The following is a 16,212-nucleotide window of genomic DNA, read 5'->3' on the forward strand; positions in this document are numbered from 1 at the left end:
ACATAATGAATCACAAAAGAATTTTAAATCAAATAATTTAGTTAATAATAAAGCTAATAAAATTAATAATGTAGTTTTTTAATTGTATTTAATTATCAAATTCGTTAAAATAGGAAAAAAAATACGTGGTGCCATCTCTTGTTAAATTTTTTATTAGAGTTTTCTTTTAAACTCAATACACCGCCATCTATTCGCTTACATTACAATTAACTTGACGTAATAAAGATAAGGTTATCTAAAAAATAATACGTAACATATTTAAATAAAATTTAAACAATGAAGTCGTACATCTTATATATTTCGTTTTTAATAACTCTCTCAACTGCAGACAAGTAAGTTTTTTCACCAATATAGTTAATAAATTATCTGAATCAACTTGTACGTTATTAGTATCATAGATGTGGACTGGGATTACCTGATCTTTGTTGAGCGCTGGCCAATTACCGTATGTATAGAATGGCACGATAAGAACGTAAAAAATAATTGTACAATACCTGTAAATAACGTACAATGGACAATACACGGAATTTGGCCAACAAAAATAGGTACGGACGGCCCCTCTTTCTGCAATAAAGCATGGCCTTTTAATGAAACAAAAATCGAAAAAATCGAAGATGAACTGAAACAGTATTGGACAAACATCGAAGAGAATACTGGATTAATATCTTTGTGGAAACACGAATGGTTAAAACATGGTACTTGTGCGGCTACATTAAACTTACTTGACAATGAGTATAAATATTTTAATCAGGGTTTAGATTGGGTTAAAAAATATTCTGTAGGGGAAATTTTAAAAAGAAAAGGTATTGTTCCTAACAACACTGGATATACAATTCAAGAAATTAACGATGTTTTAACCCAAGAATTAAATACCACGGTTATAATTCAATGTGTTGTTCAAGCACACACAAAAATTTCACTTATTAGTGAAATAAGAATGTGTTTTGATAAATCTTTGAATTTAATTGGGTGTGATTTTGATACCTTAAAGTATTTATTTACAGATAATATGATGTACAATTATGAATCATCAGGTATTTTTACTAATTGTAACTTAAAAAAGCCTGTTATGTACTTAGATAGTATTCCAAGGGAGTTGCAAGAAAAATACGATCAAGTTGATAACTTAGAAAAATTGATTACATTATATAGGGTTATTAAATTTTTAATATGGTATACACTTTAGTTTAATTATTATTAATTTAGTGACTTTGGATGTAATAAATTTAATTATGAAGACTTAAATTATAACATTCCTTTTTAAAACAATGACAAATTTAAAACATGTACTTACTAGCCTTAATATGTTTTAGTTTAAAAAAATATATTGTAATTATTAGAGTAATTGCTATTTGAAAATTAATTAGACTTAATTAAGGCAGAAAATTTTGCACAGCACGCATATTTTGTGTCTTTCAAGATTGTAAAACGAGAATCTACCTGATTTTTTGAATAATAAATATCCGTTGCATAACTAAGACTAGGACCTATTTATTAACTGTGATAAACGTTTGTAAAAATTACAACTATTATCTCTGAATTGTGTGATTTTCATAATAATATTTATTTTTTAATATATTACTTATTTAAAACAACTATGTGTAAAAGGAAATGTTTCAACATATACTATAAATATTAATTAAATGAATGAATTTGTATTCTTAACAACTTATGTTCCTAGTTATTGTTGCTGTTAACTGGGTTAACCAACAATTTAAACTGTACCAGCGAAATATGTAAATGGAATTTATAAAAATTTGCAGCTTCATAAATATAAATGACTATACAATTAAAATCTGTTTTATTTCTCTTTTTAATAAAATAAGTCTTTGTCAATGATCAAAAAACTTAGAGCTTTAGGAATTCAAAGAGCACTTTCTGGTCACTCCAAACAGAAGATTGTTGGTAAGTACCCAAAGATATGGGAGCAAAGAAGGGGTGGTGAAGCAGTTGAAAAATTCTTGTAGTTTGTTTCTACCAAGTTTTACAACTAACTTAATACTTGACATTGTATCAGAATTGCCTCTACAGGGTGATTCACATAAGAAGCGAGCAGGGGCATGTAGAGGACAATAAATTAAGATGATTTAACGCAACTTATCTCTATACTGAGGAGTTATAGGTCTTCAAAGTTGGGTCTTAAATTTTTAAAACATTGAATATTTTCGTAATACATTAAGCTAGAAAAACCAAATTTGGTAACCGTTATGAGCGTTTAATTGGTAGCAAGTTGAGACCAATTGAGGCATTTCAAAGGGTTGATTAAGGGTGATGGTCCCCTAAATTTTGACAGATTTTTTTAACCTTTTGGTGGATTTAATACATTATTACATCATTTCATGTGGAATTTAATTCTAAAACTTTTTTTACTCTTATTATTTTTTAAAAAACATTGTCGTTTTCATAAAAAACTTAAATAACTAAAGACACGTATTTCGTTAATGCCATAATTCGTCAAACTTGACAAATAGGTTATAAAACCTTCTTGTCAAATAATTTTATAACCTATTTGTCAACTTTGACGTACAATTTCATAGCCGTCTACTGAATTTTAGCTATTCGTTATTTAAGTTTTTTATGAAAATGATAACGTTTTTAAAAAAATAATAAGAGTAAGAAAAGTTTTAAAATTAAATTCCACATGAAATGAAGTAGTAATCGCCTTAATTTATTGTTCTCTACATGTTTCTGCTCTGTGACGGTTCTTATGTGATTCACCCTGTATATGATCAATCAAATTGGCAGTCTTTGCAAGTATTGAGAGACTGAAATGATTGAAAATCATAAATATGATATAACCAAGAACACCATTAGATATCATAACAATATAGTCATAGATATCATTAAATAGGGCTAAAAATCGTAAAAATAATGTAACGCATTCAAAATCATAAGATATTTTCAAAATATTTAGAAATTATAAGATTGTTTTTAAAAAAGATATTACTTTACAATTTTACGAGTAGTGTTTATTGTTTCTACGAAAATATAATAAAAATAATACATGGACCAAGATAATGAAATACGTGTTGCCTAACAACGAAATGAATATTTTTAAAAATAACAATTTAAGTGATATTAACTTTAAATTATTTATATTAAATTAATATTGATATCATCTTCATCCTTTTATAGAATTTGTTGTATTTAAGGTACATTGAGTTTGAAATATAAATAAATTATAGCGATAATACAGATTCCTGTAAAAGGTTACGTCATTCTGGATGGTTTGTTGGTTAAAAAAATGGTAGTTTATGTTTTCACAACGTAATGTTTATTTGATAATCGTATCTGTAAATTATATACGCAGTTGGTGTGCGCGGTCTTTGAGTGTAAGATTACGTATGACGTCATCCTGACAAGTTTTCATTTTGACCTTACCATTTAGCTACACTAGTTGTCGCCGATTCTATTGATGTCATCGGTGGAGATTCAAGGTTAAGTTTTGAGGAACGAGTGAATCGATTGCGCGTCCCCTTGAATTTTAAAACGGAACCGTCCCGCCAAACGAGCCCCGAAAACTATATCGAAACCCGTTTAAAACGATGACGATGCAACAGTACTGTCTCAAGTGGAATAACCACCAGCCCAATTTCATCTCGGTCTTCTCTAGTCTGTTGAATAGTGAGTCGCTTGTCGATGTCACACTTTCTGCTGAGGGTAGGCATGTACAGGCTCATAAGTTGGTGCTGTCCGCATGTAGTTCTTATTTTCAGGTAAACACGTTTATGTTAGTTAATATTATTGTTTTAGCGCTTTATTTTTCAGTCTCTATTTACAATGAACCCATGCCAACACCCGATTGTAATTCTAAAAGATGTTAAATTCACTGATTTGAAGGTGATGGTTGATTTTATGTATTATGGAGAGGTTAATGTATCTCAGGAACAATTGCCCCACATTCTTAAAACGGCTGAAATGTTAAAAATTAAAGGTCTTGCCGAGGTTCCTATGGAATCGTCACTTTCAAGGCATAATAACTCTTTAGATCGATCTGAAATGTTACCTACAAATGAAGGTAAATGGAGTTCAGATGGTCAGAGGCAATCTATGACACCTTCCCCTTGTCCTTTATCACCAGGAACTAAGAGGTAAATTTAAATAAATAAATAATAAATCTTTATTATAGTAAAAATTAAATTTTGTTAGGAAACGATTAAGAAAATCTTCAACTGGTTCAGGATCAGGTTCAACAGAACGCGTTTCTGAGGAACAACAAGATTGTAATTTAACCTCACCAACAAATACTATGTTAGGTACGGTTATAAAACCAGATCCAGGGGGGTTTACAACAGAACCTAGTACACCACAACGAATAAAACAACATAGTAGTGATTTGGAGATTCATAGGAGTAGTTCTCATGAAAGTGAAAATGAACCTACACATCAAATCACATTGGTATGAATGATTAAAAAAAAAGATTTATGTTTGATCTCAAAATCATTTATGATTTTTTAGCAAATCCCTCAACAAGATGTAAATGTACAACACAACATAGAATCATCAGGTTCTTTAGACATGACGGGACCTTTTTCATCCTCTTCTCAAACTATCTCAGGTAAGTTTTAATTACAAATAATGATTTTGTAGAATTTAAAATTAAATGAATTCAATTTTGATGAAAATGAGTAGAAAAATTTGGATTGTAGCAATGTAGTGTTTGTGTCTTAGTGTAAAACAATTCATTAGTGAGTGTTTATGAAATTAAAAAGAACCTGGATCAATAGCAAGAGTGAACGTAAACGACCAAAAAATTTCGCGAAATAATTCCTGCACAACCTACCTAAATAAACCTCTACCCCAAAAAAAAAATCCTTTCCCCTCCATTGACACGGCTCAACTCAATTCAAATTCATTTTCAAACATTCATTCATTTTTAATAAAATATAAATTATGACCCTGTTCATGTTCACAATTGCCGTTGAGCCGTTGTCTAAAATATGGAGAATTAAGTCCAGTGTTGTTTCCTTCGCCTTGCAGGATTTCAATGGGTCGACCATGGTTATTCGGCCCATTTCGCTTCCTATCAACCTGGGATGTCCACCCATAATGATGTTCAGTACGCTTCAGCCACAGTTAACACTACAAATTCAAGTACAGTATCAGGAATTCAAGGAGGGAGCTACAACTCAGAACAGGTTCATTTTGTTCAACAACAAAGTGATCATAATCAAGAAACAAAAGTCATTAATAATTCTCCAGCTCAAATAATGAAACGAAAACGAAGTTTAAACCCACAGGCGGACGAAAATTTTATAAGAGCTTTAGAAGCAGTGCGATTTGGTGGTATTGGATTTTGTAAAGCTGCGAGGATTTTCGGGGTTAATAATCGAACGTTGTGGTTGGAATATAAAAAGAGGGGTTACCCAATAAATCGATTATCAATTAAAAATAGAAAAACTAAAGATTTTCATAGCAATCAATCGGTTGAGGGGAATCAACAAGAAAGTGACCAACCGCAAAATCAGCAACAACCACAAAATCAACAATCCCAAAATCAACAAACCCAAAGTCAAACTATCGTGCCAACTACATCATCTGCAACAACAACAAGTTCTCCAACACAAGAAACTACAGAAGTTATTATAAGCAATCCCATTGCTATGATAAGTAGTGCTTTTTTGGAAGGGAGACCTGTTGAGATTGCGCCCGTTTTTCCAAGATCGAGATATTTCGACAATAATATAGTTAATGGGCAAAACATAAACAATTCAGGAGTGAATTTTGAGATTTAAAGTTAATTTTTTTCCTTATAAACGTGCCATTAATTACGTAATTTTAATTCTACTACTTTAAGTAGCATAAAATAAGTATATGATACATATATTTTTTCAAAACAATAATTTACATTTAATGGAATATTATTAAAATTCCATTAATGTAATGACGCAGATCTGATTTAAAGGATGAATTAAAAACAAGGAATCAGAATTTATTAAGATATGTATGATTAATAAAAACCTATAATATAGAATTAATCAGTACTACTAATTAATCGAGAAGCCATATCATTTTTTTCATTTTTGTAGTTTTGATTTTTAAAGTTAATTTTGAATATTATTGTTAATCGTTGTTTTTTTTTTATATAGAGCTTAACTGATTGTTTTCATTTTTATTATTAATTTGTTATAGCAGATTTTAATAAAATTATTTGTAATTAAATACAAATTTTCAAATAAAACCACTTTCTTATACAATTTTGTTTGTTATTTGTTATTATCGTTTTTTGTTAGATTTGAATTAACCAATTATTGTAATTATTTATTGTTATAGAACGTCCAACAATAACAACCCACGCTCAACTACCGCAACAATCAATTCATCAAAATCAATTGGGTACAAAACGAAGTAGATTTTTGATACGACAGCCGAGGATCAAACGCGAAAGTGACCCAAGTCAACCGATCGAATCCGACCCGCTCTCTCCTCATTATCTAACGGTACCACACGTGCGCGTCGAACGACAATGTTCAGATCCTCTTCCGGTACATTCACCACCCCCTGGGGCGCTTTTAAGTGTTCCTGGAAACGTTTTGGTTAAGCAACACTCTCATCCGCTACTACCTAGTCAAACGCAACAGGTAAATCGAGATCGTTTTAATAAAAAAATAATAAAAAAGAATTTTGTGTGTTAAATGTTTAGTCGCAAACTCCTCCTGCTCCGCTACATATACAACTTCTCCCTCAAACGCACTCCAGCGAAGGTGAGCGATCTATTAGTCCGATGATCATCTTTTCGGATCCACTGGCGACGTCACCCAAGGATACCCCAACGAGATCAGAAAGTTTTCCAACGGAAACGACGGCTACGTTGCGCGTTAGGACGGATGAATTACGTAGGAGTGCCTCATCACCTCAGGTAAAATACAATTAGAAATTTTTTGGAAATTTATCTAATAGGAAATGAATCAAAAATTCTTTGGGATGAAGTTTGAATTTGAAATTCTATGTATAATTCCCATTAAATCTTAAATTTGTTGGATGGTGTCGGGATTGCGGTTTCTGTAGTATCGTTTCGAGCTTCCTTCGTGTCTCATCTTATTTTTGGCCTCCAACAATGTACTTCCATCCCATCTAGAAGATTAATACAAAATGATCACCAATTAGATAATACGAGAAATCATAATCATGCTAACTACAATAGATTGTTTAAGTTAGCAACGAAAATGTTTGGAGTTGGAATAAGCTCCGCCCAGTTCTGTGACGTCAAGACTTAGGTTGTCTATTCTAGAATGATTTGAAACGGGCACCATAGAAGGATTCACGAAGCAAGAGGGATGCCGCCCAACACATGGTCAAGAGGAGTAAAGACGATGATGTCAGAGTGGAAGCTAACTGAGAGGCATTGAAGTTCCATTTCTATATCTGCAACGTTTCGTTTTCTATTAACTCACTGTATGTTTCTGTTTGCTGCTTATTATAAATCTCCTTCCAACAATTTATTCTACTATTTGAACCATATTTGTTTTACTTCCTCTTGCGACGTAAGTATCATTTCGTTCTCGTCTTTGATGTATCTCTGGCTTGAGTGAGTTTCCTTTAAAATGTGCCTCCATTCTATGTCCAAAACTCTCCCACATCTGTTTTTTGAGCTACCTTGATAGCTACCTCTGTTCTTTCTTGTTTATATTTTTCGTAGTTTTCACAATTGGATGTTCCCAGGTGTGAAAGAAATTCAGAGCAAACCATATAAGTCTAATGGGAGTTGTTTTGGTGTTATTTATTATACAGTGAATTTTACTTAAGATGCAATATACAATAATATATTTCCATAAAAACCAATGTGTACCTACTTACTTTGTCCCACATAAAATGCAACATGTCAATATAATTTGACGTTACAGTAAAACCTCAAAGAAAACTAGACTAATACTAGCACTAAAACTAACACTAGGCCTAGAAGTAGAAACATTCTGTTTAACTGTGCTTCTTTTAAGATCGCTAAACCTAAATGTTTTTAGTTCTAGGTCTAATGTTAGTTCTATGTTGCATATTTTTATTGAACTAAAACTAGAACTAACACTAGACCAAGGACAGTAGAATCTAACAGGACTGAACAGAATCTACATCCATTGTTGTGACAACCTACCCGCAAACTACGTCACACCATTTTCCACGACCAGCTGTTGTTATGGTCTATGCGTTTGCTGTGTATTTTTAAAGGTTATATGCTAGACATATTCATATTATTTTTGAAGTTTTATGCTTTTAGACTTATTAATGTCTATCATATAACCTCTAAAAACACAGACAGTTACCAGGCGTGGCAAATAGTGTGACGTAGAGTGCGGGCAACCAACCCGTAGTGGACTACAAAAATACAATGGATGTAGCAGTCCTGTTAGATTCTACTGTCCTTGACACTAGACCTAGAACCAGCCCCAGGGATCTTAGATAGGAGAACTTGGGACTGATTGTATGTCGAAATCCCACCGTAAGATGGCATTGGCGTCTATACTGAAATAATTTAATTAAACTAACAATTTTATTATTAATAGTGGGAATGATGAGAGACAGCAATAACAATTGTTACCAGTATCATTCTTTTAATTTAAAAAGTATAGATTCCAATTCGTGTTATATTTTTAAATTTGTCGCTAACTTCAACTTTTAAAAAGTTGAAGTTTGTTCAGAATGACAGATGGAAACGTCATTTTAAAGTGATTTTTTGGTAATAATGGTATGATTAAATAATTAGATTATAATTGACATTATAGCTTTGTTTCAGCTAACGTTATAACTGGTTGGAAGCTCGTCAGATGCAATCACATGTCATATGATGCCGTGATATTCAAATGTGGCGGCATTATTTGACAGGTGTAATTTCCATAGGTATTGCATCTGAGGAATTCTCAACCAGTCGGAACGTTAATTGGAGCAACATAGTGGCTCCAAACAGTTATTCTGTGGTTGAAGCTTTTATATATAAACCCGATCCAACCTGTATTCTAGTGGTTCGGTTCTTAGCTGAATAATTACAAAACATCCCCAACAGATGGCGTCACATGCGTTCAATTTTTTAGTACGTAGTTTTTGTTTAGAGAGTTACATTTCTATGAAGCTATTTTCTATGACCTAGAACTAGAAACATTCTATAACATACTAGACAGAAACATACTATCTAGTTCTAGGTCTAGTGTTAGTTCTAGTTTTGTACTAGCACTAGAACTAACAAAACACTTAGAACTAGAATCATTTAGGTTTAGCCGTCTTGAGAGACGTGCGGCTAAATCCGAATGATTCTAGTTCTAAGTTTTGTGTTAGTTCTAGTTTTACCCTGTTACTAGAACTAACACAAGACTTAGAACTAGAATCATTCGGTTTTAGCCGTCTTGAGAGACGTGCGGCTAAATCCGAATGTTTCTAGATCTAAGTCTAGTGTTAGTTCTAGTTTTGCACTAGCACTATCACTAGAACTAACACAAGACTTAGAACTACAATCATTCGGGTTTAGCCGTCTCGAAACACAGAAAGTGACATAAGGACGTGACCTTTTCCAAACAAAACTCTTCCTTTGCAAGTTTGTTGAATTTTATCTGGGAGAGTACAAGTGCACAGTACTTTCGCAATTATGGTTACTGCATTCATATATTGCGAGTTATATGAATTTCCAGATATACTCTGTTAATTGTTGATGGTACCACGCTCATAGATGCATTATCTCTCTGCCCCTTGTAAGATTTGAACCCGAGTGCTCGTCTAATTGCGATTTTTGACACAATTAGAGTCCAAGAAATGTCTCTAATCCTTTCCTCTTCAGCGAGGCTTTCTATAATGTTACAATAATTGGAAAAAAGTCATTTTCCAGAAAATTTTCGACTTTTTAATCATCGTAATTACCAAACTTAACTTGCATCAATCGCAACATTCATAACACATAAAAAGAAATAAACGATTTTATTATTTAATCCATATACATGTATTTTTTTAATAATTATTAATTATGTTCTGATAACCACTTTTGACATTTAATTTTTGAGTAATCTAAAACGTCTTGAGATGGAACAGACGGTCGATTTAACCAATGCGGTTCAGATTGATTATAAGCATCGTAATTAGGTGGAGTAATTTCGAACTTTTTTCCTTCACAATGTTCTTTAACCATATTCCAAAATCCCGACATGTAATCGTAGCTCATTTCTGTCGATTCCGGTTGGACATCTTCAACAAATTGAACTAAACCAGGCTCGCTTAATATCTTATCTATTGATTCAATAGTTTCGGGAAATAAAGGTTTCGGTTCTTTCGGGGCCTCAAGTACTTGAATCACATCTTCGTATTTTTCATAAAACATGTTGTCGCTAATTTTTAAGTCTTGTACGATACTTTTATGCAAATCGGTGAATTTATTCATTGATTCAACATCGAATTCATGTTTTGTTAAAGGTTTTTGTCCGTTTTTTGGCGGATTTAATAAATTATTTGGATGGATTTCTTCGAAAGGGTCGCTTATATCACTTTCAGGGGAACTCAAATTTAAATCAATTGTGGAAATTGGTTCTAATAATGCTTGTATGTCTTCGGGTGTTTCTTGACGTGGTGGTAAGTTTTTTTTGTGCATTTTTCTTGGAAATAAGCGACGTTTTCGTTTAGTTTTTCTTTTCGGCGACATCTTTTTTGTATTATTGATCAAACATTCAAGTAACTCTTCTCCTTCTTCCTCTTTTCGCCCTATATTTCAAAATCACCTAGCGTTAAGTAACGAAAATTGTACCATCACGACTCCAAACACAATTTTTTCTAAATTATTCTTTAAGGCGGCACATTTGAGAAGCACGATGCTGCGTTAGATCATCCTCTATAATTACACTTGAGTTTTTAAGTGATTTCTATAATAGATTATTAACTTACAATATAGTAATAAATATTAGAAGTCTAGTGAGATTTGTGTGAGACTAGTGAGAGAATCTAGTGTTAGTTCTAGTATTGCACTAGCAGTATCACTAAAATTCAATTCAGGGCAATTCAGGGTTATCATAAGGATGTCACTTTTTTCCAAGAAAAACTTTTCCTTTGCAAAACTACCCAATGCTTGTACTATTAAGCTATGTTGCATTTTATGTGGGACAATGCAAGTGCATACTAGTTTCGTAACTATGGTTACTGCATTAATATATTGCGAGTAATATGAAATTCCCGGTATAAATTTATTTAATTGTTCTTTTAGACTGGAACGCGTTCAAGTCATTGTCCGGTAATAAGAGCAGGTGCAGCACTTGGTTGTAATTATTGTTGGAACACTGTGGATACCCACGGGCGAATATTACGTCGAAAAACCAAATATCACTGTCCGGAGTGTCGAACGAACCTCTGTATAGTGCCGTGTTTTCAAGAATACCACGAACGTCAAGCGTCCAATTTTCAAACGGACCCGATGTCGTTAACGACATCGGTAATGAAGGCGTTCCCGAAGACATCGTCGATATGATGATGAGGTTTTGGATTCGTGGAACTCCTGCCAAAATTGATCTGTGGTAAACTTGTGATTTGACTTTGACCCATACTACTACTCCCGTAATTTTTATTCCGCTACACCTCGAATAAGTTAACTTAAGGTGCAGATTATATCAAACAAAAAAAATATTGGAAACAAAAGATATGTTGATACGTTTATGTTATAAACAAGTGAATTGTATTATGTAATATTTGGAGTGGATGAATTAATTGAAGGTGATGTTTTGAACAATACATGTATTTTTTTATTGTACGCGTTAACTCTTAAACGAAACTAACTTAATGTACGTAATGTACTTAGTTATTTAATGAGATTAAAGAATATTTTTTTAAAAAAACTTGTTATTTGAAATGAAGAAGAAGAAAAAAAAGATATTTTCTTCTTTTTGTAATTTTTAAATCTTTGTCAATTCAAAGAAATTGGTATATTAAAAACGGATATATTGAAAATAAAAGGAAATTGTAGTTGTAAGAATTGTTGCGGGGAAAAAAATAATAATTGCTAAACGAGATTTTATTACGGCAGAAATTTATAAAAAGGAGAAACGGATTTTCAGAAATATTTTTAGAAATTGCGATGTTTCTATTAACGCGACAAACAAAATAGTACAATGAATCGACCGTCTCCTGGGTCTTTATATAAACGTGTATGTATCATTCCTAAAGCTTAATAAAAAAAATTGAATTGAATTTAAAGACGAACACAGAATTTGTTTCGATTCGACATAAAAAAAGATAAACTGTGATCGTTTTTATTATTAACCATTGACATTAAAACAAGTTTGTATCAAATAATTAATTTTAATTCGACGTTTTTGGACTCTTAATAGGTTAGTTTAGCAACGTTTGATGTGCTCACTTAAAAAAACAATTTAAGCTTTAAGTGGTAAAGAAAAAAAGAGGATAACGAAACTATATAAATACTATTTTTATGATGGCACATAAAGAATATATTTTTGATGGTTTTTTCTCCCATAATTAATCGAAAAAAAAAAATATGATCGTCGGAGGGCGTCGATGGTTGGCAAACGACTTTTTGTGGTATTTTTTGGTAGTTGCGGAACATCGACGACCACCCGAATTTGTTGTATTGTAAATATGTGTATCAAGTTACCAGTTTGATGTTAGATCGGTGTGATAGTTGGTACCTGTATCAATTTTTCAAAAGCATTTTAACTTGTTGACAATTAAAAAAGAACAAAATGTTCATATCAGAGAGACATGAAAGATAATCAAGGAAATAAACAAAGAAAACGAGTTAATGCTAAAAATTAAATTTAATAAAGTGCTTTTTGCGGAGAAGTTCCGCCTCTTATTAAATTTATTGAGGCTTAAGTTTGTAAAATGTATATTTATTTATGTCTATTTTGTTAATGATGAAAAAAATGTTTAATTTAATATTGTAACAGAGAATTAATAAATACAAAACCAAAAATCATTATTTATTTTATTTTCTTTTCTCATTAAATTAACAATTTTATAAATAATACTTTATTTATTTCTTTTCATCTCCTTTTTTATTAATTGGAACTTCTTCAGAAGCCGGTAAAGCCCTCCTGAAATTTGGGAATTGTTCCCAAGGTGCAGATAATTCAAATTGGCGGAATTCCTGTGCTAACTCCAATGGTTCACAAACAACACGTTTCTTCTCATCATCATATCTCACCTAACACAATCACCTTTATGATAAAAACTACAAAAATAAAAATTTTTTACCTCAACATAACCACTTAATGGGAAATCTTTTCTAAATGGGTGTCCTTGAAAGCCATAATCAGTTAAAATACGCCTTAAATCAGGGTGATTTGCAAAGAAAACCCCGTACATATCCCAAATTTCTCTTTCATACCAATTAGCAGCTGAATAAATGTTATTGCAAGAATCAATTGGGGTTAATTCATCAGTGTAGGTTTTTACACGAATTCTTGAATTAAAACGCAAAGATAAAATGTTGTACACAATTTCAAAGCGATAAGGTCGTGTTGGTACATCAACAGCTGTTATATCTGTTAAATTAGAAAACTGAGCGTTGTGGTGATCTTTTAAAAATTGCAAAACCGGTAAAATTCCTTCAGGAACAACCAACAACTCCAACTCATTTCCGGCGGTGATTTGAATTTTTTGAATAAACTTTGGAAGCAATTCAGCACAGTATTTTCCAAAATCTTTTAATTGCGAACGTTGCAACTCATCAGGTTTACGAACAGTCGCTAAAAATACTGGGTAAATAACAATATAGAATATTGCTAACATTCTTACGTCTCGTTTCCTCTTTCGCTTTTTCAACCGCTGTGGATAACAACCTAATCCCAGTACTAGAAACTGGATTTAACGTTAAATATCAGAAAATTATAGGATTTTTGGGTTTACCTCTCGATTGAACGACGGGTTGCTTTAAAACCCGCGTTAGTTGTCTTAAAATCGATGCCATTTTTATTATTTGGCTCGTTTTTAGTTAAAGATTACCTAACCAAAAACAAAACGTCAAATGTCATAATTTGGTGCATTCACGACCACGACATCTAGCGTTAGGATTTGAATAAAATTAAAATTATAACAATTTTTTATCTTATTTATATAATTTTTGTGTAAATATATATTAATAAATAATATAATTTAAAAAAAGCATATTAATTTAATTAAGTTTTAAATTTCTTTTCAAATTTCTCTTCAAATATTTGACGAGGTTATTAATAGTAAAAAGTACTACCAACTGATTTTCGTTTTTTAGTTATACTGCGTTTTTCTTTTCTATAAAATGTCAAATTGCTGTAAAATTGGTAAGATTAACCGGAAGTTATTTTCAAATTAACTACGTTAAAATTTTATAGAAACCGGTATAAATTTTATAGGGACCCTAGGTAATACCAACACACACAAAACAAACAATCATAAAGTAAAAAGAACTTTTTTACTTTTTATTTTTTGAGATAAATGCGACATGTTTGGGCTCATTTTAAAGGTTTTTTAATAGAGATCATGAAAGAATACACCATGAAGTTGTCCATTTGTCTATTATATGATAACTAACTTCAGATTTAAAACCCAACCTCAATTTTGACATATTTGTAATTGTCGTGAAAACTCCTTTAAAATGAGCCCAAACATGATACGTTTAATTCCAATATTAGTGGATATAAGCAACTTCCGGTTTGAAATGTCAATGTCATTTTGATAAATTCTTAATTTTTATAAAATGTCTTAATATTTGTTACAAAAACAAAAATGTAATAAAAAAAAATCAAAAATTAAGGTTGGTATTAACATTTAAAAATTAAACTGCTATCTTCATTGTTGCTAACTTAGGGTTTAATGTTTTCTATTCTATTTTTGGACTCATTTTAAAGGTTTTTTAATGAAGATGACAAATATGTCAAAATTGACGTTGACGTTTCAAACCGGAAGTGATTGAATTTTCATTAATATTGAAGTTAAATATGTCGAGTTTGGACTCATTTTAAAGGATTTTTTTATGAAGATTACGAATATAATAATAAAATTAAAGTTGACATTGACAACTGAAAGTTGAGAATGAGAATGATTCTAGTTCTGGATGTAGTGTTAGTTCTAATTTTAATTGTTATTTAACCCTAAATTCTTGTACATTTTATGTGATCTTTAATCCACTTACCTTGCTTATAATTTCATCCATTTACCCATTTTGAATTAAATACAACCTTTAAATCCAATTAATTATGTGTTTTTCATTAAAAAAACTTAAATTCAACGTCGTTTTGACAAGCAACTGCAATATTTGGATCTTAATCACCATGGTAACCGAGTCATGTTGGATAACTTTAAAATAATAAAATTTTATAGCGATTTTGTTATCAATTCTAATCTAATTTTTATTAATTTTAAAACAATTCGAATTCTTTACGATTATCTCGCATTCATTAATATTTCGCTTCATATTTTAATATTTTATAAATAAAAACATAGATATGTCAATTCTTCCAATGACGTCACAGCAAGGCCTTTGTGGTGGGATACGTTCATAACGAGTTGGATAATCTAATATTCTTCTTCAACTTTAAATGACACATTAAAAAATGAATTTGTATAAGAAATAACACCGCAACATCTTTTAAAATTGTTTTGACACATTTAATTGTTAATACCAGTCAGTACCAACCTCAAAATAAAAAAAACTTCACATATTTGATTGTCTAAATTTAAAATTAATGTAAAAAGTACATTACTAGGTAAAAAGTAATAATATTAGAAAGAATGAAATAAATTCTAAATTGATTAACAAGCAAAATACAAAGTCAATTAAAATGATATATTTGATAAGAACCTTGGCTACAAAATATTCACAAACGATTTCACATAAACTATACTATAATTCTAACAAAAAAAAGTACAATAATAAATACAGAAAGAATAATTTATATGTATATCAGTGCTTCTCGGCCAAGTAACGAAACGAAAAACAAAAATAAACAAACAGAATTGTTGTTCAAAAAGTGAAAAATTATCGATTATATCGATTAAACGTATAATTTAGAACTTTTTGATTTTTTAATGTTGATTTTTCGTTGCGATTTTAGGCCGAGAACCGAAGTTCTGATGATGCAACAGTCAAAAGTTCAATAAGTTATCGAAAAGCAAGGCACAAACGTACCGACGACGAAATCCATCGAAATCGTAATCAAAAAACGATCATATTCTAAATTTATATCAAGACAAAAATAGAACGTTCAATTATTATTAATAGGTATATACAAAGACACATCTTCGCCAATTCAGAATAA

At 31.2% G+C, this 16,212-nt stretch overlaps 4 protein-coding genes across 5 annotated transcripts; 2 read left to right on the forward strand and 2 right to left on the reverse strand.

The window, feature by feature from the left end:
- Positions 1-206: 206 nt before the first annotated feature.
- On the forward strand, positions 207-1,795 carry LOC111427278 (Ribonuclease X25). Its single transcript, XM_023062332.2, has 2 exons — positions 207-332; positions 391-1,795. Exons 1-2 carry the CDS (start codon positions 277-279, stop codon positions 1,184-1,186), a joined length of 852 nt encoding a protein of 283 aa, XP_022918100.2. The 5' UTR covers positions 207-276; the 3' UTR covers positions 1,187-1,795.
- A 1,444-nt stretch (positions 1,796-3,239) lies between these two features.
- LOC111427318 (protein tramtrack, alpha isoform-like) lies at positions 3,240-11,793 on the forward strand. 2 transcript variants are annotated; one of them, XM_023062400.2, is made up of 8 exons: positions 3,240-3,332; positions 3,389-3,716; positions 3,769-4,091; positions 4,150-4,399; positions 4,460-4,559; positions 6,275-6,582; positions 6,645-6,860; positions 11,169-11,793. In XM_023062400.2, exons 2-8 carry the CDS (start codon positions 3,546-3,548, stop codon positions 11,427-11,429), a joined length of 1,629 nt encoding a protein of 542 aa, XP_022918168.2. In that variant the 5' UTR covers positions 3,240-3,332; positions 3,389-3,545; the 3' UTR covers positions 11,430-11,793. The 2 variants fall into 2 exon arrangements, with proteins under 2 accessions (XP_022918168.2, XP_071050048.1); XM_071193947.1 differs by lacking the exons at positions 6,275-6,582; positions 6,645-6,860; positions 11,169-11,793 and adding an exon at positions 4,982-5,842.
- Positions 9,929-10,666, reverse strand: LOC139428923 (uncharacterized). The gene has a single exon (XM_071193948.1). It carries the CDS (start codon positions 10,611-10,613, stop codon positions 9,939-9,941), a length of 675 nt encoding a protein of 224 aa, XP_071050049.1. The 5' UTR covers positions 10,614-10,666; the 3' UTR covers positions 9,929-9,938.
- A 1,094-nt stretch (positions 11,794-12,887) lies between the features above and the next one.
- LOC111427232 (NADH:ubiquinone oxidoreductase core subunit S3) lies at positions 12,888-13,967 on the reverse strand. The gene is made up of 4 exons (XM_023062249.2): positions 13,826-13,967; positions 13,715-13,777; positions 13,172-13,665; positions 12,888-13,121 (listed from the first exon to the last, which is right to left on the reverse strand). The coding sequence occupies exons 1-4, from the start codon at positions 13,884-13,886 to the stop codon at positions 12,951-12,953; spliced, it is 789 nt and encodes a 262-aa protein (XP_022918017.2). The 5' UTR covers positions 13,887-13,967; the 3' UTR covers positions 12,888-12,950.
- Between the last annotated feature and the right edge of the window lie 2,245 nt (positions 13,968-16,212).

The sequence above is a fragment of the Onthophagus taurus genome, chromosome 2, assembly GCF_036711975.1.
Source record: "Onthophagus taurus isolate NC chromosome 2, IU_Otau_3.0, whole genome shotgun sequence".
Taxonomy (NCBI): Eukaryota; Metazoa; Arthropoda; class Insecta; order Coleoptera; family Scarabaeidae; genus Onthophagus; species Onthophagus taurus.

Excerpts from the sequence above, each read along its gene's own strand:
- LOC111427278 (XM_023062332.2), top strand. The coding sequence starts at position 277 with ATGAAGTCGTACATCTTATATATTTCGTTTTTAATAACTCTCTCAACT. Across the intron at positions 333-390 it reads ACTCTCTCAACTGCAGACAA|TATCATAGATGTGGACTGGG; the intron begins GTAAGTTTTTTC and ends GTACGTTATTAG.
- LOC111427232 (XM_023062249.2), bottom strand. The coding sequence starts at position 13,886 with ATGGCATCGATTTTAAGACAACTAACGCGGGTTTTAAAGCAACCCGTC. Across the intron at positions 13,778-13,825 it reads ACCCGTCGTTCAATCGAGAG|TTTCTAGTACTGGGATTAGG; the intron begins GTAAACCCAAAA and ends CGTTAAATCCAG. Across the intron at positions 13,122-13,171 it reads CATTAAGTGGTTATGTTGAG|GTGAGATATGATGATGAGAA; the intron begins GTAAAAAATTTT and ends TGATTGTGTTAG.
- LOC111427318 (XM_023062400.2), top strand. The coding sequence starts at position 3,546 with ATGACGATGCAACAGTACTGTCTCAAGTGGAATAACCACCAGCCCAAT. Across the intron at positions 4,092-4,149 it reads TTATCACCAGGAACTAAGAG|GAAACGATTAAGAAAATCTT; the intron begins GTAAATTTAAAT and ends AAATTTTGTTAG. Across the intron at positions 6,861-11,168 it reads GGAGTGCCTCATCACCTCAG|ACTGGAACGCGTTCAAGTCA; the intron begins GTAAAATACAAT and ends TTGTTCTTTTAG.
- LOC139428923 (XM_071193948.1), bottom strand. The coding sequence starts at position 10,613 with ATGTCGCCGAAAAGAAAAACTAAACGAAAACGTCGCTTATTTCCAAGA.